Below are 21482 nucleotides of genomic sequence, written 5' to 3'. Positions count from 1 at the left end.
GTCATCCAGCCCCCTTCACTCACTGCTCCGATCACATGAAAGTCATCCAGCCCCCTTCACTCACTGCTCCAGTCACATGAAAGTCATCCAGCCCCCTTCACTCACTGCTCTGATCACATGAAAGTCATCCAGACCCTTTCACTCACTGCTCCGGTCACATGAAAGTCAGCCAGTCACCTTCACTCACTGCTCCGGTCACATGAAAGTCATCCAGCCCCCTTCACTCACTGCTCCGGTCACATGAAAGTCATCCAGCCCCCTTCACTCACTGCTCCGGTCACATGAAAGTCATCCAGCCCCCTTCACTCACTGCTCCGGTCACATGAAAGTCAGCCAGTCACCTTCACTCACTGCTCCGGTCACATGAAAGTCATCCAGCCCCCTTCACTCACTGCTCCGGTCACATGAAAGTCATCCAGCCCCCTTCACTCACTGCTCCAGTCACATGAAAGTCATCCAGCCCCCTTCACTCACTGCTCCGGTCACATGAAAGTCAGCCAGTCACCTTCACTCACTGCTCCAGTCACATGAAAGTCATCCAGACCCCTTCTCTCACTGCTCCGATCACATGAAAGTCAGCCAGTCACCTTCACTCACTGCTCCAGTCACATGAAAGTCATCCAGCCCCCTTCACTCACTGCTCCGGTCACATGAAAGTCATCCAGCCCCCTTCACTCACTGCTCCGGTCACATGAAAGTCAGCCAGACTCTTCACTCACTGCTCCGGTCACATGAAAGTCAGCCAGACTCTTCACTCACTGCTCCGGTCACATGAAAGTCATCCAGCCCCCTTCACTCACTGCTCCGGTCACATGAAAGTCATCCAGCCCCCTTCACTCACTGCTCCGGTCACATGAAAGTCAGCCAGACTCTTCACTCACTGCTCCGGTCACATGAAAGTCAGCCAGTCACCTTCACTCACTGCTCCAGTCACATGAAAGTCATCCAGACCCCTTCTCTCACTGCTCCGATCACATGAAAGTCATCCAGCCCCCTTCATTCACTGCTCCGGTCACTTTAAAGTCATCCAGAACCCTTCACTCACTGCTCCGATCACATGAAAGTCAGCTAGTCACCTTTATTTATTCCACACATGAAAGCCAGTCTGCTACCTTCACTCACTGCTCCGGTCACCTGAAAGTCAGCCTACATCTTCACTCATTGTTGCAGTCACGTGAAAGTCACCCCTTTATTCAATATTGCAGTGTCTAGAAAATCAACCAGCCCCCTTTACTCACTGCTCTGGTTACACGAACGTAAGCCAGCCCAGTTCACTCACTGCTCCATTCTGGTGGAAGTTAGTTGGTCCACGTCACTTATTACTGTGATTATGTGAATGTCAGCAGGCCGTTTCCACTCACTGCTCCGGTCAGGTACCAACATAGGAAACAGAGGGAGCAAGCAGCTACCAGCAGGTCAGGGCGCCTGGGCTAACTGGAAAGTATTCATGAGTTTTATAACTTACTATTTAAGGTTTCCTTCACACGTCCATATAAACCACGTACGTGAAAAACCGGTACCGGTGTTAATATTTTCCCGGTATGGATAATACATATACTATACTTTGCAATGTTAAACACGTACAGGACACAGATAGCATCCGTGTGCTACACGCGTGTTTTCATGAACCCATAGACTTGTATTGGCTTTTGTCATCCGTGCTGCCAGAAAAAGGTGGCCATGTGCACAGCACCAAAGATTGTAATGAGCACGTGTGGTGCCCGTGAGAGGCCGACAGACCGTTTAGCTCTATTTTTTTAATTGTTTCGAAAACTCCTTTAATTAAACCACAGAACATCTCAGCATGTACGTGCACTCTTAGGGAAGACTGAAGGAATTTGCAGTCAGCAAGAACTAACATGTTTGGGTTTTTTTCAGATGTCCTCTGAACTTAGGTGGAGTAAATAAAGTTGATGTTTGCCTAGGAACGAAATGTGAAAAAGCAGACTGTGAAATAGACCCATTAACCGGTGTCTTTGAAGACGAATGTGCATTTTACCCTAATGTGGACCGAGATGTCCATGAATCTGTTATGTACGGACAAGCCCTGGATCCTGTAAGTGCTCGTACTATAAGTGCTTTATTGTTACTGACTCAATTAATTCCAGGGTTAGGAAGCCAAGTATGGAAATGTCACTCTTTGTTTGTACAAGTGAACCGGGCCGAGCTGCAATAACAGAGAAGGATAATCCGGTTTCATTTCTTAAAAAAAGAAAATAAAAAAAAATAGAAGGCAGAATTTTTTTTTAGAGTTTCTTACTACCAAATAGACTGGTCTTCAGTATGAAGGCTAACAAGCCCAAAAGTAGTATACGAGCTGGGAAAATGGCTCTCTTCTTATTATGGCTCATGAGCACGACTGATTTTCTTGTACAAGTGTTAGCCGTGGTTTTCACTGATGGCACTCGTACCTTTGATATTCTATGGGGATCTGCACATCTCTAGTTATTTTTCTCCTCTTACCAAGCGGTCAACGGACAAAAAAATGAGACATGTCCGATTTTTGATCCAGTTGTCAAATTAACCCCTTAAAGACCAGGAGTATTTCTGTTTTTGCATTTCCATTTTTTGCTCCCCTTCTTCCCACGGCCATAGCTTTTTTAATTTCCATCAATATGGCCATGTGAGGGCTTGTTTTTTGCGGGACGAGTTGTACTTTTGAATAGCACCATTGATTTTACCATATCACGTACTGGAAAATGGGGAAGAAAATTCCAAATGCGATGAAATTGCAAAAAAAAAGTTAAATTCCACAATTGTTTTTTGGATTTTTTTTACTATGTTCACTAAATGCTAAAACTGACCTGCCATTATGATTCTCCAGGTCATTACGAGTTCACAAACACCAAACATGTCTAGGTTATTTTTTATTTAAGTGGTGAAAAAATAATCCAAAATTTGTAAAAAAAAAAAATGTTGCCATTTTCCAAGACCTGTAGCGTCTCCATTTTTCAGGATCTGGGACCAGTTGAAGGCTTATTTTTTGCATGCCGATCTGACATTTTTATTGATACCATTTTGGTGTGTATACTATCTTTTGATTTCCTGTTATTGCATTTCATTGCAATGTTGCAGTGACCAAAAAAACATAATTCTGGCATTTCAATTTTTTTCCTCGCTACGCCGTTTACCAATTGGATTAATTCTTTTTATATATTGATAAATCGGGTGATTCTGAATGCGGCAATACCAAATATCTGTATGTTTGATTTTTTTTTTAAATTATTTTGAATGGAGCGAAAGGGGAATGATTTGAACTTTTATATATTTTTCTTTTTTTAATATTTTTAAAAACATTTTTTTTACTTGTTTCAATAGTCCCCATGGGAGACTAGAAGCTGCGATCATCCGATCACTTGTGCTACAAAGAGCAGAGCTGCAGGCCTGGTCATGTGACACGGGCGCTGATGTGAGGAGGTAATGACGCGCTTCCTACGCATGCATGTTAAATGCCGCTGTCAGAGTTTGACAGCGGCATTTAACATGTTAACAGCCACGGGTGGATCGTAATTCCACCCATGGCTGTTAGGGGCACATGTCCGCTGATCAGATCAGCTGTCAAGTGCCAGAAAAGGTGCGGGCTCAATGCTGTAGCCCGCACCAAACAGCAGGAGGCGTCCAATGATGGACACTGCCCGTCATTGGACGTTAAGGGGTTAAAATCGGCCATGCAAATGTATGGGTCCATAGAAAAAAATCAAGGGTTCAATTTTCATGGAATGACAGAATGGAGAAGGTGGAGATACTTTTTTTACTCTCCATGTCTGAGAAAAACTGATGTCACTCTGATCAATGTCTGATCAGATTATTTGAACCGGATGTGGAGAAAATGGTCGTGAGACCCTACCCTCAGATAGCATCTATGCCATACACTAGCTTCTCAAAAATAATAGTTGACTGCAGGGGGGCAGAAAGTGAGAAACCTTGTCCCCGACCACTATCCCAGAGTGAGTCTTCATTTCCACGTAACCATGAACATGTTAATACCATCTTTTTAAAGAGAACCTACAGCACGATCCACCATCTTGTCAACTGTTTATGTAGCGCCCCTTCCACCGCCGCAGGGCCGAGGGGTACCCGGTACCGGGCCTCTGAGTCTCTGCTTCTGGGGTTGTCACGGCGGCTAGGCCCCGGTCCGTGACCCTGCCGTGGGGCGCACAGTAGAATGCAAGGTGTGGGTGTTGGTAGTAATGATAGCGATGTAGCGGTGCAGTTGTGGGGTGCAGGTCGCAGTAAATAACAAGGACACCAGGTTGCAGTCTCTTTACCTCTTTACTGGAGATCTCTGAGTCCTCAGTCCAGAACACGGTTCACCAGGCTACGCAAGTCCAGCCGGTCCAATGGCACCTCCAGAGTCCTCCTCTCAGGTGGAAATCTGTGCCTTCCTTCTAGCGCTATGTGTTGTAGTCCTTCCCTGCTGTGCTCACGGAAAGTGACCCCACAACGGTTGTGTCTGTTTCTTAAGTTCCCTCACAACTCGATTTGATGTTCCTCTGTAATCCACCCCTCCCTGTATTCAGGTTGGAATGGCACCCGTTTGTCAGGTAGGCCTGGAGTTCTTCCGGGACCCTAGAGACGCCCCTCTCCCGCAATTGCCCCCCAAGACTTCATAGGTGATATGTGGTAGACAGCCCGCCTGAGACCGACTGTCCTGCCGCTGTTTGGAGTATGGCTTGAAGCTGTATTCTAATCCACTCCCTCGGCGTTCCGGCCACCGGTATTGCGCCTCAGCAGGGTGCTGCCTCTTTCAACAAAACCCCTGCTGGTATTCTCCTTCTGCTTGATCTCGTTTCTCACTCAGCACAATCTGCCTCGCTTCTAGTCCTTTCTTGGGCACCGCCGCTAAGCTGAGCAGGCACGGTCCCGTTACGTTCTCTCAATGCCAAGCCTCTGCCAGGATCCCACCCCTGGCAGAGACCCTACAGTCTCTCCCTTCACAACACCCTCTGCCACAGGGTGTTGCTCTGTTCAATCCCGTCAGCGTTCTCTCTCTCACTTCCTGCCTGACCCCCAGTTTACCCACTATGGTGGGGAGTGGCCTAATGAATAGCACCCTTAGCTCCCCCCGGAGGCCCTGCTGTGAAACATATTGGTGTCTGTGATACCTGATTGGAGGAACTCCTTCAGTGCCATCGAACGTACCATGGCTCCCCTTAGTGGCAGAGCCACAGTACTGCAACGACCAGGACTCTGGGGCGCTGCACTCCCCCCTGGTTAAACACAGTACTCCGGGACTGGGAAGAAAAACAACAATACAGATTAGTAAACAGACATACAATTTTGTTGAGTGCAAAACAATAAGTATACTTGAACAGGCTTCCCTTTATGGGAGGTGAGGACACTTTTAACGTTACAAACATAGTCAACATTATAAATTACAGGCTATACATAACTCCTGTTACCCAACCGGGTATTCTACTTAGTGCAAATTCTGGAACAATAAATTAACATTGCCTTTAAGAAACATACACTCTTAGTTTACCAAAGGCCTTCCTATAATCACATTACAGGGTAGGGTAACTTCACATTCTCCTACTTTGAACCTGCAGGACCGCCTGTCCCTATGGCACCAGACCTACTGCCTCTCCTTTCTTTTACAGGACCGCCCCGTTCAGCCAGGGCCTACTGCCTTTCGCTACTATACATAGTATAGACATAACATTCCTTTCGTTTAAAGAACTCTGAGCCAGCTCTACTCGGCTCCTTTAAGGACTCACTCTCTAACCCCTACGGGTTCGCTTTCTGTCCTTAGTAACAAAGTAACTTTCTATGGGGACGCAGGGTTTACCTTCTATCCTCACCTTCATCATTACTTCTTTACTTTCAACTACGCAGATCTCTACTTCTACCCCTGCGGGCTCTCTGCATCTTTTCCTTTCACAAAACATTATTTTCAGATTTCACAATTCAAACAATTTAAACACATATAACTTTTCATGTAAAACAGTTACATTCTTTCTCAAAGCATCATCATCATCTCAGAGCCTTTCTGAGGTAGCTCGTCTTCTCAGCCTACCAGTCCACGCAAAGGCTCCGGAATGGCATCTTCGCAAAGTGTCTTTTAACTAAAAACCAGTAGGAGGCACCCTTAAGAAGGTGCAATTATTTACAAGGAAGTTCGAATCATGCACAGTCCATGATTACTGCAGTTTGTGTAAAACTTCTGGAAAACAACAATAGTGACCCCGGGTCAACAAAGGGGTCACCTTTTAAAGTTTACCCTGGACGGGTTTAGCAACCAACAATCAGGAACAGTTAAAGGAAAACTATTTACATTTTTCAGGTTTCCGAGGTTTATTCTTCTTCAGGTGGCTTTGGTTCCGGGACCCCGGCCACTGTAGCGCCAGTGTCCGCGGTGGGTCTTCCCAGTGCAGTCAGACCACCTGACGCCTGAACCTGAAGACGGATCCTGGCTGCCAGCTCAGTTGCTGCAATGATATGGGCGGTGGCAATGTTGGTAAGCTCCGCTACATTGAGTTCAATCGCAGCTGAGGTAGTAGATGACACTCTCTCAGATCCACATCGGCGAACGTTGCGGGCACACTCTTCCCGGGCACTCCGATGGCGGGTATCTCCTGACCGTGCAGGCTTCAGACCCTGGTTCACGGCTAATGCAGCGGGGATTTGTCCCATCTCTTTCCAGTCTTTCCATTGGGAAATCAGGCACTGTTTATATTGTTCCCAAGTGAGCACGGCAACGGCGTGGCTTCTTCTCCAAACCCCATTCGACTTAATCCGGGGGGCCTCCCACCGGAGAACCACTCCCTCTGAGCTCACATCTAGGAACTCTCCCATTGCGGTCGGTGGCAGGGGTACCAGACCCTTCATCACTTCGGGGGATGATGCCACCATTCCCGCCATGAAGAGGCGGCTACTGTTGTGAGAGGGGTCGGTCGCGAGAGCGGGATCGAGCGGGGAGGCAGGGGTGTCTTCCGTACCTACGCCTGATGTGGTTCCACCGATGTCGCTCCGGTCCGCTAACAAGGGCGCTGGAGTCGGCTGCAGCCCGGACTGCGGCCCCTCCAATAGGATTCTCGGATTCGGCTCCGCTTGCTGTAGTTCCTCCTCCTCTAACTCCGAAGTCAGGATTGGTGGACGTAGCCCCGCTGTCGGGTCCGCAGGCTTCCGGTCCATCGTTGGTGAAGGAGGACAAGCCGGAATCGCTTCCTCCTCGCTCAGGCACTCGCTGTTCATCATCGCTGCCCGATAGTCGGTGGCAGTGCATGCACCTAACTCCGCCATTTCTCCGAGGTCGGGCTTCTCCATCCCCAGCCCCTCGCTGTTGCATATCAAGGGGTGTTTCTCTTCCGTTTTGGGGCAGGCCATTCCTCTGCAACCAGAAGTGCAGGGGGCGGTAGCCATTTCTCGCGCCACACTGGGAGTCTCCGCCCATAACACGCCCTCCTTCCCCTTGGATGTAGCAATGGCGGCGCCTTTTGGCGGGAACTTTTGGCGGCTAATGGCGCAGCACAGTCTTACAATAAAGTACAGTAAATCACAGTCTCTAGGCACACATGACCTGATTCTTCAGGCTTAAGTAGATCCTGTTCGTGACGCCAAGTTCTGTAGCGCCCCTTCCACCGCCGCAGGGCCGAGGGGTACCCGGTACCGGGCCTCTGAGTCTCTGCTTCTGGGGTTGTCACGGCGGCTAGGCCCCGGTCCGTGACCCTGCCGTGGGGCGCACAGTAGAATGCAAGGTGTGGGTGTTGGTAGTAATGATAGCGATGTAGCGGTGCAGTTGTGGGGTGCAGGTCGCAGTAAATAACAAGGACACCAGGTTGCAGTCTCTTTACCTCTTTACTGGAGATCTCTGAGTCCTCAGTCCAGAACACGGTTCACCAGGCTACGCAAGTCCAGCCGGTCCAATGGCACCTCCAGAGTCCTCCTCTCAGGTGGAAATCTGTGCCTTCCTTCTAGCGCTATGTGTTGTAGTCCTTCCCTGCTGTGCTCACGGAAAGTGACCCCACAACGGTTGTGTCTGTTTCTTAAGTTCCCTCACAACTCGATTTGATGTTCCTCTGTAATCCACCCCTCCCTGTATTCAGGTTGGAATGGCACCCGTTTGTCAGGTAGGCCTGGAGTTCTTCCGGGACCCTAGAGACGCCCCTCTCCCGCAATTGCCCCCCAAGACTTCATAGGTGATATGTGGTAGACAGCCCGCCTGAGACCGACTGTCCTGCCGCTGTTTGGAGTATGGCTTGAAGCTGTATTCTAATCCACTCCCTCGGCGTTCCGGCCACCGGTATTGCGCCTCAGCAGGGTGCTGCCTCTTTCAACAAAACCCCTGCTGGTATTCTCCTTCTGCTTGATCTCGTTTCTCACTCAGCACAATCTGCCTCGCTTCTAGTCCTTTCTTGGGCACCGCCGCTAAGCTGAGCAGGCACGGTCCCGTTACGTTCTCTCAATGCCAAGCCTCTGCCAGGATCCCACCCCTGGCAGAGACCCTACAGTCTCTCCCTTCACAACACCCTCTGCCACAGGGTGTTGCTCTGTTCAATCCCGTCAGCGTTCTCTCTCTCACTTCCTGCCTGACCCCCAGTTTACCCACTATGGTGGGGAGTGGCCTAATGAATAGCACCCTTAGCTCCCCCCGGAGGCCCTGCTGTGAAACATATTGGTGTCTGTGATACCTGATTGGAGGAACTCCTTCAGTGCCATCGAACGTACCATGGCTCCCCTTAGTGGCAGAGCCACAGTACTGCAACGACCAGGACTCTGGGGCGCTGCACTTACATAGTCATGTTGCTCTCTGAAAGATAATGTCATCCACACTATTACTGTTGCAATCTATCTTGGGGGCTTGAGGGATGTGTCATTCCATGTGGTCACCAGCTCCCTTCGGGACACAATTGTGGGGTGATGATGGGCTGTTGTGAGTGACAATGCTCCAATGAAACCAATCGCGGTGCTCCGTTGAAGACCAACCTGTGGTTGGGCTTCGTAGGAGACCATGATTTCTGCTGTATAATACTATACTGTTGTATTGCAGTATATAGTATAAGTTACTGGATAATCCAATGTTCAAGTCCCCTAAGGGGATTAAAAAAGAGCAAATTTTTAAAAAATATAAACATATGAATCACTCATTTTTCCTCCATTAAAAATAAAGATTTTTTCAAAAAATAAATATATTTAGTATCACTGCATCTGTAAAAGTCCAGTCAACCAAAATCTAAAATTAATTAACTCAATGTGTAAAGAGAAAAAAATTTAAAATTCAAGAACATTTTTTTTTAGATTGCAGCAAAAAATGCAGTTAAGAGATCAAAACCTTGTATATGTTCCAAAATGGTATCAATAAATACATCAGCTCACAATGCTAAAAAAAAAAAATGAAAAAAAATTACTGGACTCAAATTAATTGACAAAAATAAATTTTTACAAATTTTCGATTGTTTTCACTACTAAAATAAAGTACGGTAACTTGGAAAGTTTGGTATTGCCATAATCATAAATAAAAAATGCCTTTTTTGGGGGGGGATTTCACTGCAGTTGGAATTTTTTCCCATTTTCCAATGAATTGTTTGGTAAAATGAATGGTGTTGTTCAAAAGTACAACTTTTCATGCAAAAAATAAACACGGCCTCGGATAGCTTTATTGAAAATTCTAGCTCATGGAAGAATTGAAGGGAAAAAATGCAAAAATTAAAGCTGGGATTGAAGAGCATTTTGGTTAATTTTATTTTTTCTCATCCTAAAAACCTTGTTACATGCACAGTCATTTAACACCTACCATTGTTCACTTCCAGGTCCATGCATTCTGCAATGAACAATCTCATAACAAAGAGGCTCCAAATCAACACAACAGATTGTGTAACCAGAAGAGCACATGGGAAATCATCATGAATTCTCCTGACATGAAGACAAGTGCTCCATTAACCAACACCAATATTCCTGATCCTACATTCGACCTGCTGCAGTACAAGGACAGAGTGGTCACCTTGGTTCTTGATGTTTCCGGGAGTATGAGTACTGTAAGTGATCATTTTATTTGTTCTTTTATGATTGTACTTGAAGTCCCGTTCTCCATATATGATAGTAAAATTGTCCGAAAACTACTTCATCCAAGAGGATAACACAGTCACCTATCATTACCCCTAATACTCTTATCATATGATGTTCAGGAAAGTTGCCCTCTTAAATGTATATTTTTAGATCCTAGAAGAAGCGTGAAATCTCTCTAAGGAGATATTAGGAAATATTTCCTTCTGAAATCCTCATTTTGAACAAAAACAACATATGAGGCATGGATGTCCTGAATGTAATGTTATGAGCACAATATTCTGGTGCCTCACACATTCAAAATGTAATGATGGAGATGCTGAATCCCTGAATATGGTCTCATAGAATTCTTAAATCCCATTCCTAATCATTAAAGGTTTATTCTCATCACTGGCAAGAGTCAAACTGTGAATCAAGCATGAGTGTACATCCCCATCCTCAGCAAACAGAGGCAGTGCACTCCTACTTGATTGACAGTTCCGACCAGCGGCATCCTTGCACCACAGGTCCAAACTGTGCAATATTGGAAGCTAATATATGGGGTACCTTTTCACTCAGCAGCATCAAAGGAGTGCAGTAGCACTTAAACTAGCCAGATTGGGAGCCAAGAATGTGCCCCAGCGATCTTCCGACAATAGAGAAGACAGAGAAAGGATTCAGAAGGATCTAGATAAGCTTGAACAATGGGCAGCGGCTAATAGAATGGTATTTAACAGGGAGAAATGCAAGATTTTTCATCTGGGCAAGAAAAGCAAAAATTACATCTAGAAAAAACTTTTTGACAGTGAGGGTGATCAATGAGTGGAACAGGCTGCCATGAGAGGTGGTGAGTTCTTCTTCAATGGAGGTCTTCAAACATAAGCTGCCCAGACCTCTATCTGAGATGGTTTAGTGATTCCGGCATTGAGCAGGGGGTTGGACACGATGACCCCAGATGTCCCTTTCAACTCTAACATTCTATGATTTTATGAGATTAGCACTTGCAAGCTTTATTGGAATCGGCTTGTAAGCAATATGTATGGCCAGTGACCTAGATGACTATCAGTAAGCAATAAATATCCCTCCATTCTTGAGAACAATTTTTACAGGCAGTTTGCAAATTTACCCAAAGTAAAGAACATGAGACAACCCCTTTAATATGGCCATATAATTTTGGCTAAAAAAGGGTTATTGTTCCCATGTTGTTTAATGGGTACATTCAGGTAGAGAGTGAGAAAAAACACATTATACACTAAATAGTAAAAAACTCTCTTCAATTTAAAAAAAAATAAAAAATGTAAAACCTTTTTACCAAATACATTATGACTGTAGAGGTGTCAAATTAGGTGAAAACTCACTTTTAAATTACCCATGTTGGTATAATAATTTGGATCTTTACATTACAGAATGACCGCATTTCCCGTCTCTACCAAGCCTCTGAAGTTTACATCATGCAAATAGTTGAATCCGGATCCCATGTTGGCATTGTTGATTTCTCCACCGATGCAATAGTTAAATCTGAACTGGTGAAAATCATTGATACTTTCCAGCGTGAAAAACTGAAGCAGCTTCTCCCCAAAGTAGCTAATGGTGGCACAAACATTTGTGCTGGAGTTCGTAAGGGACTGGAGGTAAAGTATTTACTTTCATTAGTTTATTTTATTCTTTTATATAAAAAGTTTTACATGGAAAGATGTTTTCCTAGTGGTAATGTACCCAGTGTCATAATACACTACATGCACATAAAATACAAAATCCTTTATTGAATCATTGAACATTTGTTTTACAAACCAAAATTTAAGAAACTATTTAATGATGTAACCTTAAGGATCAGCCAGTAACCCTCCCTAGACCTCCAAGACATTAGATATAAGATAAGATATTAGATAAGATAAGATATAAGATAAGATATTAACATATACCTACACTAGACCTTCACGGGGAAGGGATATTCGTATCCAATATCACTCTACACCATCAGCGATATTGGATATTAACCTCCAAAGTACCCCAGACTCCATATAATATTTCAGGAATACCGTTACTTAGGGTGCATGTACACTGCATGGTTATCGAGCACGGTCATTCTTAGGAAGGCTTGTTTCTAGATAATCGGTCAGTCTAAATAGGTTCCCAACCGCCCAATAAAAAGGCCTCCAAAAAGTCAACGAACTAGCAAAATACTCATAATTCTCAGCAGCACTTCATGCTGAGTAAGCAGGACATGTGCTGCCGAGTTCAGTGACAGTCTACAGTGGTATATAAAGGTTTGGGCGCCCCAGCTGAAAATTCTGTCATTGTGAACGGTTAAGCCAGCTTAACATGAAATGATCTCTAAAGGTTTAAAGTTAAAGATGACACATTTCCTTTGTATTTTGCGCCTAAAAAATTAACATTTTAAAAATTACAAAAAGGAAAATGGGCCTATGCAAGCGTTTGGGCACCCTGCATGATTAGTACGTAGTAGCCCCCCCTTTTGAAAGTATCACAGCTAATAAACGCTTGACCAGGGTTGCTCAAATTTTACATACCACTGTATGCCCACAAAGCGATCTTATTACTGATCATTCTGAGCGCATTAGAAGAGTGGTCGGGCTATCGAAATTTGTAAATCGCTCATTGTTAGGCTAGGGTCACACGATCGTGTAGTATCTCATCCAACAGAATCAAGTCTGTGAAGGATGATATTGAAGAGATCACGCAGTATCCACCACATGTGATGAAACCGCACTTAGCCACCTCACCTGACATCACTATTACGTCAAAGGGATCACTTGGTACAGACTCTTCACTTGCATCACCGCGACGTTCCACATCCTCTAGGGACACTTATGGTCAGCTTTGCACAGTTTTTCACCCTCTGCCCACATGGGCCCAGGGAAGCACAGCGAGTGAGAGTAGGTGACCCACGCAGCCACTGAAATGGCACCACACTCGCTACCAACCCTGACAGGCTGAGAGACACCTTTCATAGCATCAGTGAAAATGAGCTCTGCCAGCCTGATAGGACTGCCACCAGTTCCTTGTTAGATATAAGCCCAGTCCAGGATTTTATTGAGCCAGAAACCAGCCCCAGTAGTATGTGATGTTAAAACTGAGAACATGAACATGTGGATTTGTGGATCAAGGTAAAAGAGCAGCCCACGGTTAAATTCTATATTTAATCTTTTTAAGGGCACACTGCACAATACACTATATAACAAATGGTTATACAATATACAATGGTCAGATATGCAAATATAGGTGGTAGTACAAAAGTATCAGCAGATGATACAAAAGTCAGTTATTGGCTTGATGACACATGGGATGTGTGGGGGCCACCTATTGCCGTTTCTTCCAACATGCTGCATGACGTGACCTCCCTTGGCAGAGAACGAAAGCCCTTGTTGGTGCACGTGCACTTAACCCCCTTGGACAGTCACTAATTTCCCCACCCCCTAGTCATAGCCTCCCTCACTCTTGCTCTGGCAGCTGAAACACCAAAACCTTTGATGGATCATAAATTCTCTATGGAAGGTCGTGGGGAGGCGGTTTTGGTGCAATCCGATCCAGCTGGGTCCCCATTACACTCAGAGATCAAACACAGCTTCATTATTTGGCTTTTACTAGCTGTTCTATGTTTCTATCCAATCCCTGGGTGCTAGAATGGGTTGAGACTCTGGCAGGCGTTCGGCCAGTTCCCAAGATCTTGAAAATGTAACCAGTATACAATTAGGACATACAATAAGTCCATAACTTCATAACTCTTTACGAAATTAAGGCTCCCGTCTGGCTAGGGGAATTCTTTCATCAGGTAATTAGCATACCACTCTCAATAGGGATCCATCCTGCCAGGAATATCTTTGACCCAGCTATCTGCTCAAGGCATGAATTTAGCTTGGCCTCCTACTGACAATGGTTTCCTGTCTCAGCTTCACACTTTGCAGGAGGACTATATTCTTGAACCAGATAAGATAGTTGATTGACAAGAAATTATAGCTCCCATATTCTTCACAGGGTTGATTATGCAAATCACACTCAGCTCAGAGTTTGATCAAAGTTTGATCACAGTTCAATCCGATTCTCTCTCGGATGAGAAGATGGAGAAGAAAAAATGTCTCCATTTTCCCCATTCTGTCAGACTGTAGAAATCGGACTGCACTCAGATGTCATCTAGGTACAGTCCAATGTTTCCCACACACTCATCGACTTGCATGGCCAAGTGCGATCCCAATAGCAAATCACACTAGGGTATGCCCTGATTTTATTTTTTCCTCGGTGAGGTCCGCCGGAGGATAAAAATAAGACATTTGCATGGCCCCATAGAATAACATCAGTCCGAAAAGACGGCCATGTGCTAGCACTTTTACAAAGTATAATTTGGGTGTAGGAGAGTTTTGCAATATGTGTAATAAAATTCTGTTTTTTCCCTCTAATTTAGGTAAACAGAAAGCTTGATAGTAGTACATACGGAACTGAAATAGTGCTGCTAACTGATGGGGAGGACGCTAACATCGTCTCTTGCAATGACGAAGTTAAAGCCAGTGGTGCTATCATTCATACCATTGCTTTGGGCACCAGTGCAGATAAAGGGCTGGAAGGGTTGGCTGATATTACAGGTATGTTATATTGCATTATATAATGTTGTAATCTGATGGTCAGATAGTATTGATTTGTTTCCAAAGCAATTTTTTTTTTAGCTATTAAGTTATATTGTCGCGCAGCCGATGACTACTAGAAACTTCTGGTAGACATTGTCACGATATTTGCATCGTAAACCTACATGCAAATTCCCTCTTTCGTTTGAAATGGGCGATATCTGCAAATTCCGAGACAGATGAGGAAACTTACAGCGTGAATATTTAGAAAGTGATAAAATAACTATTTTTTTTTATTAAGGCCGGCGTCACACTAGGCGTATGAAAATACGGTCCGTTTTTTACGGCCGTAATATGCAGTAATTGTCCCAAAACACTGTTCCATATTCAATGCGAGGATGCGATTTTTTTACGCACAAATTTATCTGTGTATCATCCGTATGGCATCCGTCTGGCTTCCGTACGGCGTTTTTTTCTCGCAGGCTTACAAAATGGACATATCATGGATCCATCGGCTCAAATATTCTATAAAACATATATACAGTCTATATATATATATATATATATATATATATATATATATATATATATATACCAGTGAGACACACATATATATTTATAGTTAATGCAGCGCTAGATAGCAGAAAAGCCAGTAATTCAATTGCCGGCTTTTCCTATCTCCTTCACAAACCCGACAGGATATGAGACATGGTTTACATACAGTAAACCATCTCATATTACTTTTTTTATTACATATTCCTCTTTACTAATGTAACAAGTGTCTCTGTGTAAAATTTGGGGTCTCTAGCTATTAAATTAAAGGGTTAAATCCTGGAAAAAATTGGCGTGGGCTCCCGCGCAATTTTCTCCTCCAGAGTGGGAAAGCCAGTTACTGAGGGCTGATATTAATAGCCTAGAGAGGGACCATGGTTATTGCCCCCCCCCTGGCTACAAACATCTGCCCCCAGCCACCCCAGAAAAGGCACATCTGTAATAAGATGCGCCTATTCTGGCACTTAGCCTCTCTCTTCCCACTCCCGTGTAGCGGTGGGATATGGGGTAATGAAGGGTTAACGTCACCTTGCTATGGTAAGGTGACATTAAGCCAGGTTAATAATGGAGAGGCGTCAATTATGACATCTATCCATTATTAATCCAATAGTACGAAATGGTTAATAAAACACACACACGTTATTAAAAAGTATTTTAATGAAATAAAGACACATGGTGTTTTAATATTTTATTATACTCTTAATCCACCTGAAGACCCTTGTCACCTGAAATAAATTTAAACAAAACAAACAACAATATTCCATACCTTCCGTCGTTCAGTCTTGTCCCACGCTGTAAATCCATCTGAAGGGGTTAAATCATTTTACACCCAGGAGCTCTGCTAATGCAGCTAACACCCAGGAGCTCTGCTAATGCTCCTGCCTGTAAAACGTGGTGAATGAATGGAATGCAGGGGAATGTACTGTAGTTACCTCAAGTCGCGGTGATGCACCCTCTGCTGGATGAACTCGTATGAACTCGAGCCTGGGAACTTTTCAGAATATTTTCCCATGCTCGGCTCCGGTGGAGCTGCATATTCATCACTGTAATGAGCGGTACCACGTGACCGCTCACACAGGACAAGCTGCCGGCGCTGAGAGGAGGCATTGCGGGAGCTGGGTGAGTATTTTAATGCAAGCGGGAGGCGCACAGGGGGTGGGAGGCGGGAGGTGACCCCGAACTCTGCTGGGGAGAAGGAATGAATGCCGGCTTCAGCACCAAAAGCAGGGGACAGCGCTGAACTCTAGCGCTGTCTCCTGCACGGTCTGTGTGGTCCTCAGTCGGCACACGGCGACTGATGTGCCACGTGAGCACACGGACACGGATAACTCCGGTACCGATTTTTCCGGTACCGGAATTATCTGGACGTGTGAGACTGGCCTTATAGTGTGTTTTAGACAAGAGGGCGTTGGCTCTCTGGAATGGGGTGTGTCTTATCTGAAAGTGGGTGTGGCAAAAAATGTATCATAAAAACAAGGCTCCACAATTGTGGTGCACAAAGTAAGCCAACTAATAAAACTTGTAAAATAAGTATAGACTGTCGTAAAATTCAAGCAGATTTACCAAACAGCATGAACCACTGTGATACATCTGGCTAAGAGTTATACAGTTTTGATAAATATTGATCCAATATGACAGCAGTTTGTGCAAGTTTTCAAACTTTCCAGAACTTGCATCCGGGAAGTAAGAACATTTTTTCTATATAGCCTATAGCCATCCCCTTCCAAACCTCATCTGCAATTCCCCCCACATTACACCCTATGAAAGTGGATTTGGGTGCTGCCCATGATGTTCTGGAAGTACCTGAAAATTAGCTAACTGCTCTGGGAGTTGAGGAGGTCTTCCTTTTTTTTCCAGGAGAATTGTGAAAAGTTTAAGGAAAATGTAAATTCATGACAGCATTACTCATTAACATCATCGTGACAGAATATGGTGGCAAAATAGCTGGTGGCACATGTGATTATACAAGCTTTATGTATTAGAAACTTGTATAGGTAATTTGGATTCTTCCTGTTTCTTTATTTTAGGATGTTGGTGTTTTTTATGTAATTTTTAATTATACGATGCCTAATTAAATAAATATAATCTGCCTACAGGGGGCTTAAAACTTTACGCATCTGATAACGTGGATGCAAATGGTTTGATAGACTCCTTCAGTGGAATAAAATCTGGAAGTGGAGATGTTATACAGCAATCCGTTCAGGTATGCAAAAAGTATGGATGATATAAGTCTCATTAATGCAAACTTGTCACACTGACAATGGAGGCCTGTATGGATATGTTCACACTGAGATTTTTGGGGAGTTTTTATGGAGTTGATCCTCCTCAAAAACTGATTGAAAAATACTTTCCCAGATATTTGTCTGGGAAAATCAACTATGGAGTGTGGTCATTTTACCGAGTTTGTGGAGCAGAAAATGAGAGGAAATTCCATGTTTTTGAGGAGTTTTTGAGAAGGGCTTTAAGAGTTTCTGTTCAGTTTCTACTGCCAAAACTCCTAAAAAAAAACTCATGACCTTATTGTTCATTAAGGCCACATGCACAAGTTGAGTATTTGGTGAGTTTTTTACCTCAGGATTTGTAAGATAAAACCAGGAGTGGGTGATAAATACAGAAGTGGTGACGTGTTACTATTATACTATTACTCTGATTGTTCCACTCCTTATTTTTGACTTACAGATACTGAGGTAACTCACCAAATACTCAACGTGTGAACATGGCCTTAAGTAGTTTTTGTGAGTTTTTTTCTGAAGAGGTCTTGAAAAATATTTGTGGGAAAAAAGTCTCACTGTTTGAAGAAGATCCTTAGGGAAACCACTCCACAGTTGACACTGTCCCATCAAAAAGCTGTCATAAACCATTTCGGTTAAAAAAAAAAAAAAAAAACAGATGAGAAAAAAAAGCTATTCCAAAACTCAGGAAAAGGACAGCTCCTCTGAACACTTCCCAAAACAGGAGCACTTTTTTTCTTGAAAAACAAATGTTTTTTGAACTCCTCAAAACACTCAGAGTGATCGTGGCCTTATAGAGAGTAGATCGGCAGATTGATATACAGGTTAATGGGAGAAGACTCAGTATAACATCATTTAGACCTCTGCTTATTCTAGGCTTGTCAATCAAGTCAGTGACTGACCAATATCTCAATATTACACCTATGTAAAGAAGGCTGTCAATCAATGATTAGGACTGAAACGCCAGAATAAGAATGGATTTTTAAAAAAAAAACACAATATGCGATAACCTGCTGACTTTCTTTTAAAGAGGTAGACCTTCACAAAGTGTCCCATACTATGTCAGGGAAAGTGACAATGGTCGGTCATTTTCACAGTGGCGGTTATTACAAGGGACATAGTATTTCAGATGAATAATCATATGGATGGAGGCCTGTGTCCCATGACATCCACATTCCATCATAAGATGTATAAAGTGAATAGCTGAAACGCCTCTCTGTGCAAATGCAGGGGCTTGATAGAATCAGGATTGGGTTGGACTTAAACCAAACTTAATTTTATAGGATTTGTCCACTATGAGAAAAGTTGGGCCAAACACTGTAAATGGCAGCTTCCTGCCACTTCGGTTCTCTATATTTTGGCTAAAGCAAAGATGTCAGGTCTGCAACACCCATCACTGCTCTAACCAATCATTGAGCTCAGTGGCGCGTGCCGTCCACCTCGGCACAGACACTGATCCTTGGGCATGAGCCACTGACCTCAGTGACTGACTACGGCTGTGATGTGAGCAGTTGACATGACGTCACCACCACAGCCAAAAACACCAAGACCGAGTGTATTTTTTTTTTATTAGGTATGTTACAGAGTTTGGGGCCTACTTTCTGGAAAATAGACAACCCCGTGTCACGAGGGTGTCATGTTACCTTGGAAGACCTGTAGTTAGATGATTATGCTTTATTTCAGCTGCTTCTGATCTTGTCATTACCTCTTCCTATATAAACTGGTCAGATCTTCTTGTCCCTGCCAGTGAAAGATTTGTCTTCATATGCTGTGTGCTAAAGCTACTGTAAGTGTTTGGAGTAAAACTGTTCTGTGGTTTGCTATAGTACATGTGTGTTTAACTCCTGGTCCCTGTTCCCATTTACTTTATTCCTCCCTGTCCCTTTCCTCCTCCCAATTGTTGGGTTGTGCTTTTGTACAGTAGAAGTTTTCTGCTATCCCTGTTTTGCCTTTGTGGGGGAGGGGACAGATCAGGGTTTAATAGGAGCATAGTAAGGATTGAGACTCAGGCCTCTCTACCATCAACAGTACCCCCGGGACAGGGATAGTTAGGATTTAAGGGACAGTTTGAAGCCCCCCTTCCTTACAGAAGACCATCACAGCATGACAACCCATTAACTAATTTCCCTCACAATTTAATGCTTTTTTTTCTTACTTAACAGATAGAAAGTACTGCAACAACAATACAACCAAGCAAATGTCTGATGGGCAAAGTGACCATCGATAATACTGTGGGGAATGACACTTTCTTTTTAGTAACATGGATCAGTCTAATGCCATCTATTGATATTAAGGATCCAAAAGGCAAAGAATATAAAAACGACCAATTTGCCAGTGATTCTGTCTCAAAATCAGCTCGTCTAACGATCCCAGGCACAGCAGAGGTAACCGCACTATACTCATCTCCTTCATCTGCTTCTACAGGAATATGATTCATCTTGTCCACAGATCTTCCTGTCCTTCAGCATATAAGGCTGTATATTCACCATGACAACTATCAGAACTACACAAAAAAGTATAAAAGGGACTGCGTTATACAAAAAAGCATTATATGACACGTTATAAATAATATAAATGTCCCACAACCTGATACTGCCCTAGTAAGAGCTTCTGATATTTCCTTCTTTTGTCCTCTATTTAGGTATTAATGACGCATACTTGACAACATCTGTCTACCCCACCGATCAGCCATTTATAGCTCCAGCCCAATGTGAATGATGTACGGTATCAGAACACATAGCTCCGTACATGGTGTAGTGGCCATTCTCGGTACTGCAGTCAATCTCCTATCAGAGTAAATAGGAGCTGAGCAGTAATACCTGAGAATGGCCACTATACAATGTAGGGAGCCGTGCTGTTCCTCCACCGTATACTCTTTACATCTAGCTGATGCAAATGCTGGGAATAGATGATTGGTAGGGGCGCTGGCTGTCTGATCTTCACAGATCTGATGTTGATATTTTACAAAATATTTTTGACTCTTCCCTGGTTAACTCCATCCACCTTTCTATGGAGTAAAAATTTGCAGATTTTAGTGCAGTTATGGAGTTAAATTCCCTACAATGTTTTTCCCATAATGTACATCACAGTGGAAAAATATCAACTTATGTTAAATGGTCAATGTCATTTTAACAAACTGGGCAGAATTTTGGAATACAGTTGAAAATATTGTATCTAATCTGAGAAATTTGCTTCTTTCTCCACCTATGAGACACTTCTCTCCCTGCTTCCTGAACTCATCATCCACTTAAAAAAAATGGTCAAAACTGTCTTGGTCAAAGCAAGGGTTGCCATCCCAGTAAGGTATCAGGTTACACCTCCTATTATACTCACTATAGAGGGGAGTGTAAATGACGAGCACAGTGAGAGACCAGGCAGACACAGACAGATTAAGCTGCAGTTCAAGCAACTATTTACCTATCTCCAGAGCTGGACTCACAGCCACACCGCTTAGTACTACAATATATTGTCCTCCATGCTATTGTTGCTTCTGCCTGTGTGCTACAGAAAAAGAATAGCAGTAATCAATATCTCTCATAGCATATCATCATAACAGATACTCACTCCCCCAGCCATAGCTCAGAGAGAACTGAAAATGAGAGACAGAGGGGAAAATTGGTGAAAATAAAGGATACAACTCATAAAGGCCAAAAATAGATTTTAAACCCCCTAGCACTATTACGTTTTTCATCTTTATCTATTCATCTATTTATCTGTTGTCAAAATGTGTAAGGTTTCCCTTGTACTTTGCTAAAAATTAAACAAACTGTATATATTTCATTTTAGAAAGGAGATTGGGAATACAATCTATGTAATAGTCATCCAGCGGAACAAGTTCTTGGTTTGACCGTAAATTCCCGAGCAGCCGATTCTAATGTTCCCCCAATCATCGCGGAAACATACATGAATGCTGACACAAGCAGTTTCCCTTCTCCAATGATTGTGTATGCGACGGTCACCCAGGGACTTGCTCCAGTTCTACATGCAAAAGTTACTGCATATATTGAGCCGCAGAACGGAAACGTGATTACGCTCCCACTTTTGGACAACGGTGCAGGTTAGTTCTCGTGATATAGTGTTATTACATGTTCATGCATGTGGTATTGGCTAAGAAAGACATATTAATAAGGTAAATGACTTC

At 43.6% G+C, this 21482-nt stretch overlaps 1 protein-coding gene across 1 annotated transcript in view; it reads left to right on the top strand.

The window, feature by feature from the left end:
- Window positions 1-21482, top strand: part of LOC143787866 (calcium-activated chloride channel regulator 1-like) — a 50615-nt gene that overhangs the window by 19004 nt on the left and 10129 nt on the right. The window contains exons 6-12 of the mRNA XM_077276983.1: window positions 1879-2056; window positions 9750-9974; window positions 11388-11612; window positions 14402-14579; window positions 17207-17313; window positions 19504-19725; window positions 21128-21398. Coding sequence (XP_077133098.1) covers window positions 1879-2056; window positions 9750-9974; window positions 11388-11612; window positions 14402-14579; window positions 17207-17313; window positions 19504-19725; window positions 21128-21398 — 1406 coding nt within the window. The remainder of the gene's footprint in view (window positions 1-1878; window positions 2057-9749; window positions 9975-11387; window positions 11613-14401; window positions 14580-17206; window positions 17314-19503; window positions 19726-21127; window positions 21399-21482) is intronic.

Source organism: Ranitomeya variabilis, chromosome 8, assembly GCF_051348905.1.
Source record: "Ranitomeya variabilis isolate aRanVar5 chromosome 8, aRanVar5.hap1, whole genome shotgun sequence".
In the NCBI taxonomy this organism is placed as follows: Eukaryota; Metazoa; Chordata; class Amphibia; order Anura; family Dendrobatidae; genus Ranitomeya; species Ranitomeya variabilis.
The sequence above is the reverse complement of the archived record's forward strand: the minus strand, read 5'-3'. Positions and strand labels throughout refer to the sequence as shown.